At 38.0% G+C, this 23,137-nt stretch overlaps 1 protein-coding gene across 2 annotated transcripts in view; it reads right to left on the bottom strand.

Annotated features, from left to right (window-relative positions):
* Positions 1 to 23,137, bottom strand: part of LOC140191546 (glucocorticoid-induced transcript 1 protein-like) — a 45,524-nt gene that overhangs the window by 9,107 nt on the left and 13,280 nt on the right. The window contains exons 3-5 of one of the 2 annotated variants that reach the window (XM_072249013.1): positions 9,705 to 9,794; positions 1,980 to 2,096; positions 1,049 to 1,192 (exon numbers count right to left, since the gene is read on the bottom strand). In XM_072249013.1, coding sequence (XP_072105114.1) covers positions 1,049 to 1,192; positions 1,980 to 2,096; positions 9,705 to 9,794 — 351 coding nt within the window. The remainder of the gene's footprint in view (positions 1 to 1,048; positions 1,193 to 1,979; positions 2,097 to 9,704; positions 9,795 to 23,137) is intronic. The other variant, XM_072249014.1, reaches the window with a different exon arrangement.

The following is a 23,137-nucleotide window of genomic DNA, read 5'->3' on the forward strand; positions in this document are numbered from 1 at the left end:
ATACCTTGATGAAAACAAAGCATAATGTACGTAGTCTCAGGATAGGTAAATTCCTCTCTACAAGTAAAGCCATCAAAAACAGACCATTTAAGAATGGTTCACTTGTCCAAAGCTGCAAGATCCTCCCAGAAAAAGTGCTTCCCTCATCCATCCCTGAAAACCAGCTTGGTGGACACAGACACACAGCTGAAGATTCCAAACAACTGCCATGAGAAACTGCAGCAAGGCAGAGATGTATTTGTTGGTATAAAGGCTTTACCTGATACCTGGCTTTGAAGTAGATTATCTGAAGGACTACTGGTATCAAAGACAATATTTTCTCCTTAACCATTTCAGAAATGATTTAACTACTCAAATTAATGTATAGCTCTTGTGAAGAGAAAATACCAGCTGCAGGTACTTAAGTTTGAAAAAGTTGGGCACAAAAGAATGCTCAGCTGCACCAATATTACATTTAATTATTAACTGACCAAATATTAACCTGTAAATCTCTAATATCAACCAGTTGAATTTTCATTAAATGCCAATTAATCTTTTTCATAGCTGAAAGCATTCTGGCAGCCCAGTTGCTGTTGCAATAGAAACTGTACAAATTTGTTCATTAGGTGCCATGTTGTATGACATGGGCAATCATGGTCTCATGACCATGATTGTTCTCAGTAAATTTTCCTGCAAAAACGGTTTACCATTGCCTTCTTCTAGCAAGTGTCTTTACAAGATGGGTGACCCCTGCAATTATCACTCTTCAGAGTGTGCCTGTCTGGCGTCAGTGGTTCCATAACCAGGACTTGTGATATGCACCAGTTGCTCACATGACCATCCACCCCCTCCCCCCCCCCCCCCCCCCCCGGCTTCATGTGATCCTGATCGTGGGTCTAAGCAGGTGCTACACTTTGCCCAAGGGTGACCTGCAGGCTAATGGGTCATGATTTATGAATTCTGCAAGGACTAATTTCTGAAACCCAAATGGTTACAACATGAGGATCACCTATATGCAAGTTTAAAAACACAATTTATTCAAGTGATGGCTTATTACAAAAACACATACCCTCAGTAATTCTTTATCTCCAGGCTCCTTTATAAACATCCCTTCAATTTCCTGATTTATTGCTTCCAAGCTGTTCCTAAGTCGTGGAATTAACTTTGTGAAAGCAAGATTGGCTGGCAAAATCGGTACAAACTTGGAAGTTCCCTTTTAAAGATATATCAATGTTATTAAAAAAAGCAATAAAATTTGATGGAAGGTTTATAGTTTTAAATGCACATGGCAATAAAATGTTTAGTTTTTCTTCAAATATATTCTATACCACTAATCTAAAATCCTTAGGCAAATTAACAAAAACCTGTGGAAATTTTTAATGAACAATTTTAACTTACAAAATTGGCAAATTTGATTTTTTTTACAAAATATTGTCATACCAGCTTTAAGATTGTGTAGTACATTTCATGCCAAATACAAACAATTCCTCCAGATTTTAAATATTCACTCAACCACTGAGATATTCAAAATAATCCATAATACCATAGGAAAATATTTCAATACATAATTGATAAATATTGTTTTCCAAATTCAGCAAAATATTGCACTTAAAACTCAAAATGAAATTCTTACAGAGTGATATGGAAACGCAAAGTTACTGCAGAGAAAGTATAAAAATGAGGCACATCAGTGCACGTCTCCCTTGTGCAGTGCTTAGATTACCCAACACACCAATGCCCTGCCCAAAAAAAAGCAATCTATTTTAGTATTCAAAATACAAAATTTGGCAAAAACACATTGTTTGCTCTACTATAGGTCTTTCAAGATGTTAGCAGATCAGTATGAACTAAACTCAAGTCAAACTCAAGGCATAGAGCCACTCAGCATCCATGGAGATTCAGAACATCAATGTTAGACTAGATTACATTTAAAATGTACTGCCATGCTAAACCACAATGATATGAACAAAGTCCATCCATGACAAGGAACTGCATCTTACTTGCTGTACCAAACCCATAGCAGTATGATCTCCATGCAGAGGTGACTGACGTTCTTTGTCCTTGCTGTGCCGCTTGCTGAGTTTGGTGCGTTGAAGTTGCTGTCTGAGCTTTGCAATCTGGTTAGATGTCATAAAGGAAATTATTAGAATGCTTCATTACAAAGGAACGCAAGAAAGAAGGGAATTAGGGCAGAAGGTCAGCTATAACCTTATGGGGAAAAAAAAGAGCTTCAAGGAATTTAATGATTTAGTGTGTTCATACTGTATTACAAGTACCTTAATATCATTTAAAAATTAAAAATTCCAAAGTTCAAGTGATAAAAAGGTAAAGATCTTAACAGTCATTATTGGCAAAATGCCACAGGTTTCATGGTTATTTTACCTTGAAGCAACTATATAATTATTGAAACATTTCAGGTTCAAGAACAGTTACTACCCCTCAATCAGACGCTTGAATAAAGGGGACAGCCACACTCACTCGCCCCATCATTCAAGTGTTCCAACACCAACGATCTCACTTTAAAGGACTATCACATTATCTCAGATTCTCATTATTTATTGCTATTTACAGTGCCTGCAAAAGTGTTCATCCCCCTCCCCCAGAAGCTTTCATGTTTTATTGTTTTACAACATTGAATCACAGTGGATTTAATTTAGCTTTTTTGACACCAATCAACAGAAAAAGACTCTCGTATCAAAGTGAAAACAGATCTTGACAAAGTGATCTAAATCTAAGTCAGAGGGGAGGAGAAGATGGCGGCGCGATGCAGCGCGCGCGGCCGCTCCAAAATGATATCGTATTTGTAAGTAGGGGCCATGCACAATCCTGATTTGATGGAGACAGACGTGAGAAGCACGGAGGAACATCTGGAGAAACTTCTGAAATGCCTGCTTTGCTGCCGTTGCTACTGTGTAATTGAGAATCTCTGGAGGGGAAGGCCCCAAATCCTCGGCTTTGCCTATTGCCTGTTGCTGGGGTCGAAGCACTCGGCAGAGATGGTGCTTGGTGTCGGAGGCTTGAAGTTTTCGGACTGACTCAAGAGTCAGCTGTGGTCGGGTGCTTCCAGGATGCTGCATCGGCAAGTTTGCGGCGCTGGAAGCTCATGGCAGGAAGAGAGTTTCTCTTCCTTCTACCGTCTGCGTGAGATGATGGGACTTTCGAGAGACTTTGAGACTTTTTTTTTAACCGTGCCATGGTCTGCTCTTTATCAAATTACAGTATTGCTTTGCACTGTTGTAACTATACGTTATAATTATGTGGTTTTTTGGTCAGTTTTTTTTAAAGTCTTGGTTTGTGTTGTGTTTCTGCGATATCATTCTGGAGGAACATTGTTTCATTTCTTAATGCATGCATTACTAAATGACAATAAAAGAGGACTGTGTGTCCTCATAATCCAAATCTAAAATCTAAATTAATTACAAATATAAAACACAAAATAATTGACTGCATAAGTATTCACCCCCTTTAATATGACACACCAAATCATCACTGGTACCGCCAACTGGTTTTAGAAGTCACATATGGAGATTACCATTTGCAGTCAAGGTGTTTCAGTGATTGTAGTAATAATATACCTGAATCTGGAGGGTCCAACTGCTGATGAGCCAGTATCCTGGCAAAAATTACACCATGAAGACAAAAGAACACTCCAAGCAACTCCGTGAAAAGGTTATTGTAAAGCACAAGTCCGGAGATGGATACAGGAAAATTTCCAAGTCATTGAATATCCCTTGGAGTACAGTTCAGTCAATCAACAAGAAATTGAAAGAATATGGCACAGCTGTGTATCTGCCTAGAGCTCAAAAACTGAGTGACCAAGCAAGGAAGCTAATGAGGGAGGCCATCAAGAGACCTATGACAACTCTGGAAGAGTTACAAACTTCAGTGGCTGAGATGGAAGAGACTGCGCACACAACAACTGTTGCTCGGGTGCTTCACCACTTGCAGCCGCACTGGAGTGTGGCAAAGAAAAAGCCACTGTTGAAAAAAACTCACATGAAATCTCAGCTAGAGTTTGCCAGAAGCGGGTGGGAAGACTGAATTCAGCAGGAAGGTTCTATGGTCTGATGAAACCAAAACTGAGCTTTTTGACCATCAGTCTAAATGCTATGTACGTCAAAACACACCATCTGTACCATGAAGCATGGTAGTAGTTGCATCACGCTGTGGGGATATTTCACTGCAGCAGGCCCTGGAAGGCTTGTGAAGATAGAGGGTAAAATAAATACAGGAAAATCCTGGAGGAAAACAGGATGCAGTCTGCAAGAGCATTACAGCTTGGGAGAAGACAATGATCCCAAGCATGAAACCAAAGCTACACAGGAATGGCTTAAAAACAAAGTTAATGCCCTGGAGTGGTCAAGTCAGAGTCCAGACCTGAATCCAATTGAGAATTTACGGATGAAATTGAAAAGGGCTGTTCACTCCCGATACCCGTGTGATCTTGCAGAGCTTGAGCAGTCATACTCACTGTGGCTTACCCCTTCTCCAGCTGCAGGCTCCATTAAATCCTCTGCTCTCCAGGAACTGGACCAGAACAGAGTCACTACTATTTACTTTGAAGCTAGACAAAATTATAGGTCTCAAAATACTACAATTCTCTGTGGCGAGGCCTCAACTGGCATGTCACAGAATGCATATTTTGATTGGTGATAAAGCAGTTATGGGCAAATACAAGACAAATTCCCTATATTACAACAGCAACTATATTTCACAACCTTAATCACAGCCTCTGTATAGCAAGTCTGACTATTTTACACAACAATGAACTTTTTAAGATTCTTTATTGTGTATTCATATTTAAGTTTTTCTTGTGAATGTTGTTCCTCTAATGCTACCTGCCTATGGTACTACTTCAAGCAAGTTTTTCATCACACCAACGCTTACACGTATCTTTGCAATTGTCAATAAACTTGACCATGACTTTGAAATATACTTCTTCACCTCCGAAGAGCTTGTGACGTCTTCAGGTTGTAAGAGGCACCATAAAAACGTATGTTCATTCTAATAAAGTTCTGTCAATTAGGCAGTCAGAGTCATAGAAAACTACAGCACAGAAACAGGCCCTTCGGCCCATCTAGTCTGTGCTGAACTATTAACCTGTCTAGTTGCATCGACCTGCACCCAAACCATAGCTCTCCATACCCTTCTCATCCATGTACCTACAATGCCTACAAAAAGTATTCACCCCTGGCCCTCTGAAAGTTTTCATGTTTTATTATTTTACAATATTGAATCAGTGGATTTAATTTGGCTTTTTACACTGATCAACAGAAAAAGACTCTTTTGTGTCAAAATGAAAACTGATCTCTACAGAGTGATCTAAATTACAAATATAAAACAAAATAATTGATTGCATAAGTACTCATCCCTAATATGAAGCACCAAATCATCACTTATGCAGCCAATTGATTTTTAGAAGTCACACATTTAGTTAAAAGGAGTTCTATTTTTGGACAACTGTATGCAGTCAGGGGGTTTCAATTGATTGTAGTAAAAATACACCTGGATCTGGAAGGTCCAACTACTGGCGAGTCTGCAACCTGGCAAAAACTACACCATAAAGACAAAAGAACACTCCAAGCAACTCCGTGAAAAGGTTATTGTAAAGCACAAGTCAGGAGATGGATACAAGAAAATTTCCACGTCACTCAATGTCCCTTGGAGTACAGTTAAGTCAATCATTCAGAAATAGAAAGAACATGGCACAGCTGTAAATCTGCCTCGAGCAGGCAGTCCTCAAAAACTGAGTGACCCTGCAAGAAGGGGACTAGTGAGGGAGGCCACCAAGAGACCCATGACAACTCTGGAAGAGTTACAAGCTTCAGTGACTCAGATGGGAGAGACTACGCACACAACAACTGTTGCCCGGGTGCTTCACAGTCGCAGCTTTATGGGAGAGTGGCAAAGAGAAAACCACTGTTGGAAAACAACTCACACACGAAATCTTGACTAGAGTTTTTTAGTGGGAAACTCTGAAGTCAGCTGGGAAAAGGTTTTACGGTCCAATGAAACCAAATTTGAGCTATTTGGACAGACTAAATACTGTTACTGCACATCATCAAAAAACACCAATCCCTCTTGAAGCATGTGACGGCTGCATCATGCTGTGGGGATGCCTCACTGCAGCACACCCTGGAAAGCCTGTGAAGGTAGAGGGTAAAATGAATGCAGCAAAATACACAGAAATCCTGGAGGAAAACCTAACCCAGTTTGCAAGAGAACTGTGACTTGAGGGATTTGTTTTCCAGCAAGACAATGACCCCAAGCATAAAGCCAAACCTACACAGGAAGCCTTAAAGACAACAAGGTTAATGCCCTGGAGTGGCCAAGTCAGAGTCCAAACCTCAATCCAATTGAGAATGTGTGGCTGGACTTGAAAAGGGCTGTTCACTCAATCCCCATGCAATCTGATGGAGCTGGCAGTTTTGTAAAGAATGGGGAAAAATTGCAGTGTCCAGATGTGCAAAGCTGATAGAGGCCTATGCATACAGACTCAAGACTGTAATTGCTGCCAAAGGTGCATCTTCTAAATACTAGCTAGAAGGGGTGAATACTTATGCAATTGTTTTGTGTTTTATATTTGTAATTAATTTAGATCACTAGGTAGAGATCTGCTTTCACCTTGACACGAAAGTCTTTTTCTGTTGATCAGTATCAAAAAAAGCCAAATTAAATCCACTGTGATTCAATGTTGTAAAACAATAAAACTTCCCGGTTGGGGGTGGGTTTGAATACTTTTGATAGGCACTATTTCTATTTGCAGTTTGTGTTTGCAACACTCTGGTTGATATTTCATTGATCCTGTTACTATTCTATAGATCTGCTGAGTATGCCCACAAGAAAATGAATCTCAGGGTTGTATCTGGTGACATATGTACTTTGATAATAAAATTTACTTTGAGTTTTAAGAGAATTTTTCAGTTAAAGTAAAATCCGTGTAAGATTGACAAGTTATTACAAAACATGCTGTACTTTGTTATTCCCCTTTATATTCAATATTTAGTTTAAACTGTTTCCATCTAACACTAATGACAAATGCTCCTGCTTTGAAAGTTTTGCTCATATGCAAAGAGGTACTTCATAAAAGGTAATGGCAAACAGCAACTTAAAGGTGAATGAGGCACATTCCAAATCTATTAAAAAGATCTAATGGAATAAATCACATTAATATTAGAGGATGAGCTATGAAGGGTAGTGAAAGTGTAGAATTGGGAATATTTTTGCAGTGAGCCAACTTTAAATCTTAACTTGAGTGTCCTTTCTCAAAGGCCCTAGGGAATGCCACTCAACCTTCTTTCCATTTCAACTTTGAAATTACAATTCCAGGCAGTAGAGCGACACAGCATAGGTTTAGACTTCACTAAGAGCTTATTTCCATAGACCACAATAGTTTGCTTATGCTCATGACAATCAGTAATGAAAGACCACAAATGGTTTTCAGTAATTGAAGCCAGAAATTAAAATCAGCTGCATTTAGCTGCATTCATATACAGATTCCTGTATATCATACTTCAATGGAGCTCAGGATGTACTAAAGTGCACTGAAGCCAATGATGTACTCATAAAATAGTTGCTGTAAGAGTGTGATGAAAAGACTTGCATTCTCACAACCAATATTAAGTGACTACATAATGATTTAATGATTTCAATTAAGGGTTCAATTGATAAATTATACCACAGAATTCCTGAGCTTATTTCCAAGTTAGGGATTTCATAATTCCACTCAAGACAAACATGTTTCAGATGGAGTTGGTATTCAACTGTGGGTAATGGCTCCATACTCCATTCAAGTGTCAGCTCCAGTTATTGGCTTATGTTTCTAAACTGAACCTTAATCCCACAATAATATGACTGAAAAGCCAGAGTGGCATCACAAAGCCAAGGCTCTGATTTTGATTTTTGTACAAGTACAAACTTGCCATCTGCAACAGGAAGGAATTTGAATTTTATACTCAAGTATTGGTACAAGCATTTGGTTATTCTTCCTTGCTAGGAGTCCAAAACCCATAATAGATTTGCAATAATATTAATACTGGGAGAATTTGACAAAACCTGGATCATCACAAAAATATTTAGCGCACAAACTAGAATACAGGCAAGGATTCTTTTGGCTTTTGAAAATATGGCAAAGCAATATTTTAAAGTCCATTTCCTTTCAAAAAAAAATGTTGACCATCTTCATATTCTAAATGCACATTAGACAATTCCCAAATGGTGCATCTTTCCTCCACAACTGAATTTCAAAAGGTAGCTGGTTTATCCAAAGCATTATAATATTGCAGATACCAATTCAATTGGTGCAACTCAGGGATATGTGGTTAGCCCACTGCTCTACTCTCTCTAAACTCACGACTGTGTGGCTAGGCACAGCTCAAATGCCACCTACAAATTTGCTGATGATACAGCTATTGTTGGTATAATTTCAGCTGGTGACAAGGTGGCGTACAGGAGCGAGATAAATCAGCTGGTTGAGTGGTGTTGCAGCAGCAACAACCTTGCACTCAATGTCAGCAAGACCAAAGAACTGATGGTGGACTTCAGAAAGGGTAAGACAAGAGAACATACACCAGTCTTCAGAGGGTCAGCAGTAGAGAGAGAGAACAATTTCAAGTTCCTGGGTGTCAACATCTGAGGATCTACCCTGGACCCAACATATCCATGCAGCTATAAAGAAGGCACAACAGTTTGAAGAGATTCAGTAAGTCACCAAAGACACTCGCAATTGTCTACAGATGTACCATGGACAGCATGAAACTCTTCTGACAGGGATAGAGCTACTGCCCAGGATCAAAATAAGCTGCAGAAAATTGCAAATTCAGTCAGCTCCATCATGGACACTAGCCTCTTCATCATGCAATACATCCTCAAGGAGCAATGCCTCAAAAAGGCAGCATCCATCATTAAGGACCCTCATCACCCTGAATATGTCCACTTCTCATTGCTACCATCAGATAGGTGGTACAAGAGCCTGAAGGCATGCTCAGTGATTCAGGGATAGCTTCTTCCCCTCTGCCATCAGATTTCTGAATGGACATTAAACCCATGAACACTACCTCACTATTTTCTCTTTTTGCACTACTTATTTTATATTACAGTATATACACAATTTACAGTTATGTATTGCAATGTACTGCAGCCGCATTACAAATTTCATGACATATGCCAGTGATATTGAACCTGATTCAGTCATCAGGCTACCCATCTAGGACAGAGCTTGCATTTTTGCCCATTTTGCAAAATTAACTGAACCTGGAAATCCTGTTCATTTCACACAATCATACAGAACAGCCAACTACTTGATGACATTAAGCTAGCTCTGAAAAAACTAATAGCTCATTCTGAAGTTTCCCCATTTTCACTATCTATTCATTTTCCTTATAAAATATGAATAAATTAGTTTCCACACTGGTTTAAAAAATGTGCCTCAATCTTTATCTTCCAATTACTTAACCTCCCAAAAGAATTTCACCTCCTTTACTCATTTCACAAACCTCTGACACCCATACGGAAACTCCACTTCAGACTATGTGCAAAGGAGAGCCCACTAGTTTCCCCACAAAGCTGAAATTTCTTTTACCTGCTACAATCTTTTATCTGTGATTTGCTCTGCAATTTCTCACAGGCCATCTGTCTCAAATTAAGTTAGGTGCTGTACAACATGTAGGTGGATAAAGGCATTTAACCAGGGTTCCACAGTATATTTGCTTTAGCATATGCATTACCTCTTTCAGCTGATCTGCACTACCCCATGATGCAGAACGTTTGTGAGAGTTCTTCCTTTTCAGTCCTATCTCATGCCAAGTACTAGGAGTCTGTAAACACAAATAGCCCTTATTTAAAACAAAAGAAAAGTATTACTTTTTTTCCAAATTTAGTTTTTTTTGCAACAGTTCTATGAAGCAAAAAAATGTTTAGTATTTGTTGCAGAAGCAACAATATACATGCAACACTATTATTTTGATCTTAAGAGGGGAAATAGAATCAAGTGTTTAAGCTAAATTTTGTGAACTTCTGCATTAACTTTTAATAGCAATTTGTAACTTTCCACCCCCTAATAACCTGGAGATTAGTGATAAACCAGCAGGAAATAAACTAGAAAGTTGGTTTGTCCAATTGAAAGACTATTTAAAAGATTAAAAATTAACATTTTTGCAAGCACAGGTTGTATCTTGGATAAATGTTGAATTTCTAAATGATGGCTACATCGTATGGTAGCTAGAACAGAGGCTATCTCTATAATTATCAAACTGCAATCTACTGGGTGATCAGAGATTGTTACATGTCATATTTACTCACATCTCAGATCCCCAACATAATTCTTAATTGTTGAAGATTTTAGCATGAAGATCTATGGCAAGCCTGGCAAAGGCAAGCGTAATAAAAGATGGGCACTATTCTTTTAGCTGCAAATAGATATTTCTGATTGAACAATTTATTTTTACTGTACTTTTACATTAATTCATGCTGCAAAAGGCTTCTTAGCAAGAAATGAAGTAATATGAAGTCCTGCAAATATGCAGGGGACAAAATTAGTATCCAAGCAGAAGCGCAAAATCCAAGGCCAGAAGCAGCTCAGCTTTATGTGCTTAACTGAGTGGAATGAACAATCAATTCAATTTTTCCTTTATAGAAAAGGAATTTTACCATAGGCTCTCATAACCACTATGACATGGACAATGAAATCTAGAAAGGCTTCACTGTTTTAAGAGAGAAAGAACTGCAATATTAGTTATGATTCTGCAGTAACTTTGGACTTGCTTTCAGTTTCCTCTGCCATTTTGTGCACTTTTGTAATAAGATTGGTATGAAGTAGAAAAACTGACAGAACTAAAGCAAGGATTGTGGTTTGTAACATTTAAGAGTTATACAGTACACAGATGAGAAAACCCTTTAAATTTGCATTTCTGGCGATTCCACGTTCATCAAAACATAACCTAAAATGAAATAAAATTGCATTGCTGCAGTTTATTATGATTTAGACTGCCAGAGGGAACAGGAGGCTGAAATTAAAAGTGAATTTGAATAATAATGAATTACAGAATGCCAAGTATTTTTGCTAGCATGTTTAATTCATTTAATTATTCAAAAAAATTTGAATGAACATTTAAAAGTCTCCAAAAGAACTCCTTGAAAAATGCATGTAGTATGTCTGGTTCAGAGTTTGAACCTGGAGGATAATTCTGTGTTTGACCACTGCAGAGATCAACCAAAATGACCAGGAAAATGGAATTCAACAACAGCTGATCCACATGAAGATCATGAAAGGCCAGTACTGCAAACATTTTGGTACTGACCTCCAAGGCGAAATATAAACACTTGACATAATCATTGTTAGCTCAGAAAATCTTTTTTCATATAATTACAATTCCATTCAAATATACTGTATAGTCAATTTCAGATAATTTATTAAGTTTGCAAAATATTATTAGTATTGGACTACATTACCTTGTCCAAGGCTGATTCACTCACCCAAGTTTTGTAGTAGAATCCTGAAGCTTCGACTAGAAGGCAGCATTGTTAGCCTACATTTCTTTACAGCTTGTGTGTACACTAGACTCGACAGATTTTCACACCTTACAAATTTATATAACATTCAGTCACTAGTTCAGTGTCTCTTTGATATCTCATTAATGTGGTGGAATGTTCAAAATTATCAATAAACCATCTTTTTGCTGTGAAAAGTAGGGTCGATTATGTTCACACCCATTTTGAACATTTGCTCAGAAATGATATTTACACATGTTAGACTTGAACATTCCATAATGGAGTCATGGAAAATTTCTAAACAGAAAGGTAAAGGAAGGATGTACACAGGCCACAAAGTATCCTCAATAGCATAGATAACAGTTTTAGGTTAAAAAACATACACCCTCAAGTGTGGCAAATATTATATTGAGATGAAAAACTAAGACCGTGTTATGAATGGCAGCTTTGAAAAGTGAAGTCAAAGTCAGAATAGCAGTCAATTCCTGTGCAAAATACTTTACAGATACACAAATATTTAAACTGGAAAAAAGTGAAGTTTAGTCATTTTAGTTCTGCCACCTTTGATTTTGAACAACTAACATCAATACATCAAAGCACAAGGCCTTGTTTCTTAAGTTATAGCTTTTGTTTCTACTCCAAATCAGATCCAAGACAACAGAAAACACGAGCAAAGTCACTATCAAAAACAGTCCATCCCACACAGGAATAAAAAAGCTTCAACATGGCCTACCACCAGATTATCTACAACTGACATCAGAAAATTCACAAGACCTTTAGCTGGAAGAAGATGGCGCCAGAGAACAACACTACCAAAGGCAACATTCTCAAGAGGGTTATAGTTCTAGCTGCTCTTTTTAGTTACTACTTTTGGGCTATTTTGAATCAGGGCGGCCTGCAGATAACAAACACTGAGCTGAACTGAACTATGCCCAAGGAAGGCGAGAAGGGAAAAGGGAAGAAACTCTTGGATTTCCCAGCACAGTCAAACCAACTTTGTTCCTCCAGTGTCCCCACTGCAGAAAATGGACAGTTTTTGGAAACATTTTCTCATGAGATGCATAATGATTCATGCACTACTGAAATGAAGCCATATGCCAAATTGACAGAACCCTTTCATGCTCATTATGATGTTTAGGCCCTCAAGAGTTGCATCTATAGGCTGGGCATCCCCAAGCTAACCAAGTATCCCATTTCTAGCTCTATTGTGATACCAATCTAGATTTCCTCTTGAATTATTTGCCTCAAATCCTTGTGAAAGGAAATTCCACGTTCGTTAAAGGAAGGTTTCTACAAAATTATCCAAAGAATTTTGACAGGTGTCATACTTATATAGCTTCCAATTCTGGTCTCCCTCTCCAAGTAGAAATGTTTCCCCACACATCCAAAGTAGAGAACAACTTCAATAGTATAAACGATTGTCAAGCTCCTTTTCACATAATGTCACATTCAGTTCAAATTCCTAATAGAAGAAACATCTGCTCACTGACAATCAACATTGGCACATGTCAAGGATGCATGCTTAGCCTACTGCTTTACTCTCTACACCCATGACTGTGGCATTTACACTGTGCCTAGTCATCTATAAATTTGCCAATGACAACTATTGTTGGCAGAATCTCAGATGGTGAGGAGGTGCCGTACATGAGTGAGACTGGTTGCGTGGTGTCACAGCAACAACCTTGCACTCAACACCAGTTGTTGTTCCTTTCCACATCTTGTGGTGCATCAGACAGCAACTTTTAGCATTTTTTGTGTTGTTGTTTCTTTTTAAAAAAAGTGGCAGAGTCCCCAGCACGGATTGAAAGCATTTAAGGAACCGACCAGATTCAAACCCAGGACCACTCACTTTGAAGTCCAGTGCAGATGCCTCTACATCACTGACCGGCTACGTTACTTTATACTTTACTGTTGCCAAACAATTGATACTAGAGTGTACAATCATCACAGCAATATTGGATTCTGCGCTTCGCGCTCCCTGGAGTACAAATCAATATTAAAAATTTAAATTATAAATCATAGATAGAAAATAGAAAAGGGAAAGTAAGGTAGTGCAAAGAAAAACCGACGGGCAGGTCCGGATATTTGGAGGGTACGGCCCAGATCCGGGTCAGGATCCGTTCAGCAGTCTTATCACAGTTGGAAAGAAGCTGTTCCCAAATCTGGCCGTACGAGTCTTCAAGCTCCTGAGCCTTCTCTCGGAGGGAAGAGGGCCGAAAAGTGTGTTGGCTGGGTGGGTCGTGTCCTTGATTATCCTGGCAACACTGCTCCGACAGCGTGCAGTGTAAAGTGAGTCCAAGGACGGAAGATTGGTTTGTGTGATGTGCTGGGCTGTGTTCACAATCTTGTGCAGCTTCTTTCGGTCTTGGACAGGACAACTTCCATACCAGGTTGTGATGGCTACTCAGTGTCAGTAAGACCAAGGAATTGATTGCAGACTTCAGCAAAGGGAAGCTGAGGGAATACACACCAGTCCTCAATGAGTGATCAGCAGTAGAAAGGGTGAGCAGTTTCAAGTTCCGGGGAGTCAATAGCTGAGGATCTATCCTGGGCTCACCATATTGATACAATTACAAAGGAAGTCTAACAGCAGCTATATTTCATTGGAGTTCCAGGAGACTTGGCACGTCACCAAAGACACTCGCAGATTTTTACAGATGTACAGTGGAGAGCATCCTAACTGACTGCATCACCATCTGGTATGGAGAGGCCACTGCACAAAATCAGCAAAAAGCTGCAGGAAGTTGTCAACTCAGCCAGCTCCATCATGGAAACTAGCCTCCCTAGCATCGAGGATACCTTCAAGTGGAGATGCCTCAAAAAGGCATCATCCATCATTCAGGACTTCAATCACCCAGGATATGCCCCCTTTTCATTACTACCATTGAGGAGCGGCTACAGGAGCCCAAAGATACACATTCAATGTTTCAGGAACAGCTTCTCCTTTGCCATTATATTTCTGAATGGATAATGAAATCCATGTACACTACCCCGTTTTTTCTTTTTTGCATATTTTTTTTAAAAATGCATACATTGCTTTAGTTTTTATTTTTATGCATTGCAATATACTGCAGCCACAAATTAACAAATTTTGCGACATATACCAGTGATATTAAACCCGATTCTGAAAGCTATTGCCAGGTTATCACTCTAGAGATTTTCTTTTTGCAGCTTTCAATGCCAATTTTAACTGTTCACTGTATTCCAAGAGAAGCTTAACATAAAAGAAACTTGGTTAGAATGCAAGTTTTTTTAATTAAAATTCTAATTAATCTCTTATTTATGGTTTTGTATCTGTACTCACACATCCATTTCTTACCAAACCTCATTTAAATACTTTCCATGGAGTGTACCCAGAACATAACATCTCCAATTGAAATCAATTTCCACACAAATACAGCTGTGTCAAATGCAATCTCAAGCAAATGAATGTTGGGGACTTCCATCATTCCAGCTTGACACAAACTACATGTTGCCTTGTTTATATCACAAGAAGCCTTATACTTGAAGCCTGCCAACATATGCTCAAGAATGTGTAATATTCCCATCTTGATTTGCACATTAAAAATTTGAACACTTTGAACAAAAATTTCAGACAAACCAAGGCAAATGACCAGGACTTACAGACCTAACAGATCTAACTTAATGAGTCAATTGTAGGTCGATGATTTTCTAGAGTGAAAAAAGAATTCAAAGTCCTTTTGGCATAACTGAAATGATCTCAAAGACCATGTACCCAGCAAATGTTACCATCTTTCTAAACCTACAAGCTTGTGATTATTGTGCTTCAACAGTTGAAAAATGTTTTGAGTTCTACCCTTCTGAGTAATAAGCATTGGAATTGGACGTCTATTGCAATTTGCTTTTAAATTTTAACCACATATTATGCCTACAATAGCACAGAAGTTGGACATCTTACAAATGAATGAGTCATCGCCTGACACCCCAAAGTCATTCCAGTCCACATGGCGGAGATCATGAGATAGAATATTCTTCATATTCCTAACAAATACAGCTCAAATACAAAAACAAATTACCAGAACTCGAAAAGCAGCTTCCTGCACTATCAGTAGATGTAAACATTTACTCCCTCCACCACTGGTGCAGAAACTGCAGTATGCCATCGACAAAAAGTACTGCAGTTATGTGGCAAGGCAACTACACCCCCTCACATGAAGAAATATTTACAGCTATTTGGCTGCCCTTGAGGTATTGTACATCACACCACTTGTGGAACAAAAATTACAGAACATCTGACAAGTTTTTCGGTTGAAAACAGGGGCTCCCAATTCCCCTCTCTTTCAAGGCCATAGACTCCTACCATTAACCGAGGTGTCCATGGGGCCCAGGTTGGGAACTCCTGGACTAAAAGAAACAGTTTAATTACTTTACTTTCCCACTATTATCAGTTTAGGGTCTGGGAATATTTTAAAGCAATGACAATTTATGAGAAAGTAAAAAAAATTGTCAAATGCAGAACTATTATACCTAATTTTTCTATTAATGTGCAAATAGAAACATCTTTATTGCAATATTGCATTTCATAATTTTTCATTATTTCAGAACTGCCTGCAAGAGCAAAAAGTACACAAACCACAGAAAAGTCCCAACTTTGAAGGATGTGGGCAATAAGTAGAGCTTGCCTATATTTAAAAATCAACATTGGTTAAATAGGCCATTTAACAGTCACCTCTTGATGTGCCCTGATAATGCATAGTAACACAAGTCAGCACAAAAGCTAATTTTGTATTATTTTGCAATGCGAGCAATCTCTTCAAAAATAGTAACAGCCAGTTCAGACGTTGGGAGGTTTTTTTCTCCCTGCAGGCAACAATGTGCTGAAGACACAAACTCACTTTAGGTTATCTTAATCTTATTGGTTTACCAGAAAGCAAAGGCATTAATAATTAAAACGGATCAGCTTGTATGACAACACCTGTTGTGCAACAGTCTTCCACTTTAACCTGCACTTCCAAAAAAAAAAAGGGAGGCAGTATGGAGAAACTAGTGGAATCTTTAAAACACACCAATCACATCTGCGGACTCAGTTGCAATTTTAAACTCTGGTTCATATAGTTCGCTACCATAGGAACAGGGAAGAAAGAGTATGCTGTGCCATTTTTGACAGACAGGTCAAAAGACCTCTTGCTTAGCCAATTTCAGTTATCCAAATTTTTCTTATACAAGTAGGTCTCATTACCTTTGTGTTCACCCAGCCCAATACTGTTCATGGTATAATTCCCTTTGGTACATCACACATTGTAAATGGAGAGGCTGAAGTGACCCACAGATGCAACTTTGCAAACACTATAATGCTGAAGGAATACAGTGAATTATGTGAAGCAAGCCGAGACAAACTGATGCAACAAAATACTCAGCATCAAGAATTCATGGATAATTTGAAGTTGCATTTGGCACAAGTGCTCGACTTGCTATGATAAACACTAGCAAATTTACATTTACTGAAATATTTCAGTGAGGATTCTTTAGTTATACCCTGTTGAAGATTGCCATGAAAAGGAACCCAAAAGAATATTAAGTAAGTGACTGCATTATCATGATAGGATATCAGGATTGAGTTCAACCAAAAAAATATTTAGAAATAATTAGCAATTGTATAGATAGCAGAGATATTAAAAGATGGTCATAAGTTTGGTTAGAACTTAAAACAAAGTAAATTTTAGCTAGTACAGGTACTATATTTTCACAATTATAATTCCAAATTATGATGTTTAAGAGGTAGCTGTGATTTTAATTGAACTTTCTTGTTTCTGGTGCCCAGGTTTTTCAGCTAATTCATTGTGGAAGATTAAGGAAAATGTACACCAATAAAAAATTTATTTCTGCATATATTGTTAAAATTGGGGTACCAGCTATAATGGGGTGGGGGGGGTGAAAGAACATCTAAATTAGGCTCATTTCTTTTGATACTGTTGAACTTTGGGTTAATTAAGTTTATATTGTTTTTAAAATGGGAATTGTTACAGATGGAAAACAAGTTAGCCAAAGTTGGAGAATTTGACATTATCTGGAAGGCTTCAATGTGCCTCAAAAGAAAAACAAACAGTTATTCCTCAGCTTGAGTTAACCTTGCTGCAAAGGTGCAGGAGACCACAAAGAGATAGGTCAGTGAGGGAGTGGGATGGAGAATTAAAGTGGCAGGCAAACGGAAGCTCTGGGTGGCTCCTGCTGACTGAACGCAATTGCTTTGCAAAGCAATCACTCAACCAGCATTTGGTTTTTCCAGTGGAAGAGAGCACATTGTGAACACTGAATGCAATGCAAGTGAATTGCTGCTTCACTTAGAGAAACTCAGGGCCTTAGGAAGATGAAAAGGATGTAGTTATGATAAGCATTGCCTCCCCTGCAGTAGCATGGGAATGCAGTGTACCACAAAGCATTTTGTTTTGCAGAGTACCTCATCAAGGATTCAAGATAAACAGTTCTAATGAAAAGCAATGAAATACAAGTGGAACAAATACTCATTCCATTTCCTTGCTCAAATTCAGTATCAAGTTTTATTACAGTACTGGCATTGGCCTTCCTTTGTTCAACTTTAGCAAATTAAAACTAAAATGAATTTCATTTTCCAAGCCTTGGGTGGGACATCAATAATTTTAAAAAGTCTGAGACTCCACAAATGCACTCTGCAACAACAAAAAAAAACTTGCAACCTGGTAGAGTGCTTGTCCTATACATATCTTTCTAAACTTTCCACAGTAGACAAGAACAATATAACAAAATAGTCTTAATACATCTGTGTGCTAGAAAAGCACATCACATCAAATTGTTGCTACCATGGACAAACAGATGAAGTTTCTCCAGATTGAGAAAATCATCTGTCAAACAATGATCTTGAAAGCTTTGGTCTAGCTTCTGCCCGCTTCCTTTCCAGTCTCAGCCCAAAATGCCGACTGATTTACTTCTCTCCAAAGTAGCTGCCTGACTTGCTAATCCTCCAACATTTTGTGTTGCTCAAGATTTCCAACAACTCCAGCATCTCCTGTGATCATGAAAGCAAGACTGACCAGACAAAGTTTCCAATTCCTCCAAGAGTGCACAATCTGGCTAATTTTATGAAATTTAAATTGTGGTGGATTAGAATTGGAGTAAAGCAAAAAACACTACTACTACTTTTGCTTTGGCCCAAATGTAGTAAATATCTGTTGAAATTAAAACTTACTTGATCAAAAGTCAAAATACTGGAAAAGTAGCAACCTTTTTTCTAAACTTAAAAAAAGGGCTCTGGTTTAAAACCCAAAAGGATTCAGTTTACCTTTTAAGAATACAATTCCATACCACATTAAAAATAGTGACTAGAGCAGACAGGAGTCTGAATGCTCACACAAGATAAACTGAAAATGCTATCAATGACCAATTAACCCACCAACATTTCAAGATAAATCAAAGGACTTTGGACTGTGGGAGGAAACCCACGTGGTTATGGGGAGCACATATAAACTCCTTACAGGCAGCAGCGGGAATTGAACCCAAGTGGCTAGTACTGTAAAACGTCATGGTAACCACTGTGCTACCGTGCTACCCCAAAGTTATATACCACAGAATGAAAATATTTGATGCCTCAGTGACAAAAACAATTCAGAAATGTATTGAACAGTTCTCAAGCAATAGTGTATTTGCACTTCAGCATTAATAAGTAGAATGATGGAATACAAAAATGTAGAGTGCTCATCTCAATTACTAATTCCAAACCCAGCTAAACAAAACCCATTTCACAAGCAGCTTTAAGAAAATAATATAACAAGTGACAGGTCACAAATAACTAAAAACAAATCAGAAATAAACATAGCTAATTGAATTAGACATGGAATGGTAATTAAGTAGTGTTCATCCCTTACTGAGATTTCAAAATGTTCTTCCATCCATGGACTGTGACACTATTTGCACAAGAAATGAAACATCAGGACATCCTGTTTTGTTACTAGTTCAAGAAGTGTTCTAAATAAACCAATTAAGCTTGAAGTGCTAATGCAAGAATTAAATTAGAACAGCATGGTACAAGGATTGCAAGTAATTTTGCAGAGAAATTTCTTAGTTGGACTACTTGACAATAACAGCACCAAGTTATGAGCCACTCCAAATGAAATTCGATTCATGTTGACCTGTGTTATCGCAAACACAATGAGCATCCTCATGCTTCATCCTGGCTGAGTGGTAGGCCACTTTGACTTCCACTGTGGCTGAGGACCTACTGCATCTTGCTAATAAAGAAAAAAAAAGGCCAGATATCCAAATTTGAGTGGTCCTGCATTAAAACAGCAGAATCTGTGGCAACTGGATATTTATGGATCAACAGTCAACCAAGTGGGCAGATATTCATGCACATGTACACTACATGCATGGAAGATGTGTTTGAAAGTTGTTTGCATGTTGCAAACGTTTTGCAATCTATCCTCTTTAAAAAAAAAATCACAGAACAAATTTTTTGGCAATACTTCATCACACAAAAATAAGACAGTTGTGTTTCAGGGTTGATTTATGCCAAGTCTAGCCCCAATTTTGTCAGTAGCCTAGATGAATAACCCACGTTTAAATTTGTAGACAAACTTAGGAATAAATACTGCACCTCAAACTAATTTTTTTTACCATTGATTTTTCAGAAATTAAATCATTTAATTAACTCATTCACCTCTCATTTTGGAAAAATGCATACAAGAATTCACAATGGATTATGTAATTATATTAAATGCAAACGATTCATGCTTGAAAATGTATTGCAGTTTTAAGTCCTGACTGAACATATCAGTTGCTCACAAATTAATACAAGATGATTTTAAGATGGCCATGGGCTATTAGGAAGAAATGCTGACAACCAAGGGGCATGAAGAGGAGGACTCTTATGCACAGCAGCCTTGAAACAATACAACAGAAAAAGGTTATGATTATCTAAGCTTTTGTTTTGAATTGGAAAACCAATTAGTTAGGAGAGCAAGGCTGTTGGATGTAGGAGTGAGAAAAATGAGAATCCAGTGGCTTGGAATTGTGATCTGGGCAGAGAAGCACTAATTGATGTGGAAAATCACTAATTTCACCAAAATAGATGAAATAGCAAAATTTAAAAGATTAAATTACAAATATAACACTGCCATAAAAACCATATTGGTTTACTTTACTGATGCAATTCAAGAAAACCAATCTCCTATTCTTAGTGCAAACACGAGGAATTCTGCAGATGCTGGAAATTCAAGCAACACACAAAGTTGCTGGTGAACGCAGCAGGCCAGGCAGCAACTTTGATGTGTGTTGCTCCTATGAATAGACTAAATGGGTATGAACCCATATCACATGAATAAGTTTTAAAAAATGTGAGTAACTTATTTTCCTCATTGAATAAGCCATTTATCAATCTACTTCTGATTTATGATTTAACACCAAGAAGAATTTAATCTGTTCTTCAAAGCATCTCAATCACAGCTCTGCAACACGTGGCACAGAATGATACAGCATGGAGGCCTATTAAAATACTCATCATTGCCAGTAAAGGAGCAACTTCGTTACAAAATCTGCTTTCAATTTCTTAGACAATCTCTCAAAACAGTTTCCCCATCTTAATACAACTTGCATAGAAGGCAAAAATGATTTTGCCAATTATAACCATGCCAAGTAAAAAATTTGACGACTAAAATGCTTACATCCACTGGTACTTCCATAAAGTTTTCTTCTTCTGCATCTCAGTTTCCTTTGAGAGCTGGAGATTTGTACTTGTCTTGGCAAATGCTTACATAACATCAATGAGGCAGCCATTATCTTTTGCTTTCTCAAAGCTCAGGGAAGAGAAATCTTGATCTGGCTTTGGTTAGAAGAACACAAGCTTTCCAAAGCTTGTGCAGAATGCACAACACTAAACCATTCATTAATCAGTAGAGGGAAAGTGGAGTGCACTCAAAATGCATTTCAGACAATATGAATCAATATAATATTACCTAGAAATTTTACTATACAAGTGTTAGGAACTCTGCAAGTGTTGATATCAAATCAAGCAGTATATAATAACTCCAAAGAAAAATATACCAGACTCCATTACATTCTACTCAATGTCACAAGTCAAGTCATTGACATAGCTGATAAAAAAAACATTCAAGACCAAGGTTACTCAAGAATAAATATGCAAGTATTCACAAATGAAAAAAAGGATGGCCTGGAAGATGTTGGAAGACAAGCTAGATAAAAAGCATACAAAAGAAGCTATACTTATGAAACATTAAACTGATTTCTCAAGAATCATACACAAATGGGAAGAGGCTTCCTTAAAATGTGTTTGAAATTAAAGTTTTTGTTGAATACAACTTTATTTCTAAGTTTCAGCCATCTCAGTAGAGTGCATTTGTTAACACACAAATGCCAATTCTTGTACAGTTGATGGAAACTGAAGATTAGAAATAAATTCCTATACACACTATGACAAAACATTAGGAAAATAAACAGATTAAGTTTCGTCAACAAGCTGTATTCTGGAAGGCTTATGATGCTGTATTACAGAAGTCATTACCCACTGAAAGTAATCAGAATGTGAATTTTTAGACAAATAGATTGCATCATGTGAAGTCTTAAATTAACCAAAGAAATTTGTACACTCTACGAGAGCCTTTGAAAGAGATTATCTTTACTTGTCACATGTCTATCAAATACTGAAATACAGTGAAACGCATGGCTTGCATTAAAGACCAACATAATTGGAATATGTGCTGGGGGCAACCTGCAAGTGTCACCATGCTTCAAGCACCAAAAAAGCATACCCACAACTTACTAGCCATAACCTGCACGTCTTTGGAATGTGGGAGAAAACTGCAGCAGCTGGAAGAAATCCACACGGTCATGGGAAGACATGCCATTGTTTATAAAGAATTTGCACGAATTGAACTCCAACTGCTGGTGCTATAAGCATTACACTAACCACTATGCTACTGTGCCACCCTGAAGGGGTTCTGTTAACCATTCTAGCATTATTTTTAACCAAACAATATTTCCAATGATATTGGAGTTATAGTAAGTAGATCCATGAATGTGGTGTCCTACCAATGATTCTATCATTTTAGACCAGATCATTTCAGAACACAGAACATTACATTACAGCACTTTTGCCCATGACTTTGTGACAACCTTTTAATCTACTCCAAGATCAACTTAACTCAACCCTCCTACATAACCCTTTGTTTTACCATTATCCCCGTGTCTATTAAAGAGTTTCTTAAAATGCCCCTTGTGTATCTGCCTCTTCTACCACACCTGGCAAGGCATTTCATGCACCCACCACTCTGCAAAGAACTTACCTCTGACGTCCCTCCATACTTTCCTCCAATCACCTTAAAATTATGCCCCTTTGTATTAGCCATTTCCACCCTGGGGTAAAAAAAAGTTGCTGGTTATCCACTTGAACTATGCTTCTGATCATCTTGTACAACTCTGTCAAGTCACCTCTAATTCTCCTTCGCTCTAAAGAGAAGCTGGAGCTTATTCAACCTATTTTGATAAGATATGCCCTCTAGTTCAGACAGCATCTTGGGAAATCCCCTCTGTGCCATCTCTAAAGCGTTCACATCCTTCCTATTATGAGGTGACCAGAACTGAACACAATATTCCAAGTATGGTCTAACCAGAGTTTTACAGAGCTGCAACATTATCTCGCTGGTTTTGAACTCAATCCTAGTTT

Source organism: Mobula birostris, chromosome X (genome assembly GCF_030028105.1).
Source record: "Mobula birostris isolate sMobBir1 chromosome X, sMobBir1.hap1, whole genome shotgun sequence".
NCBI lineage: Eukaryota > Metazoa > Chordata > Chondrichthyes > Myliobatiformes > Myliobatidae > Mobula > Mobula birostris.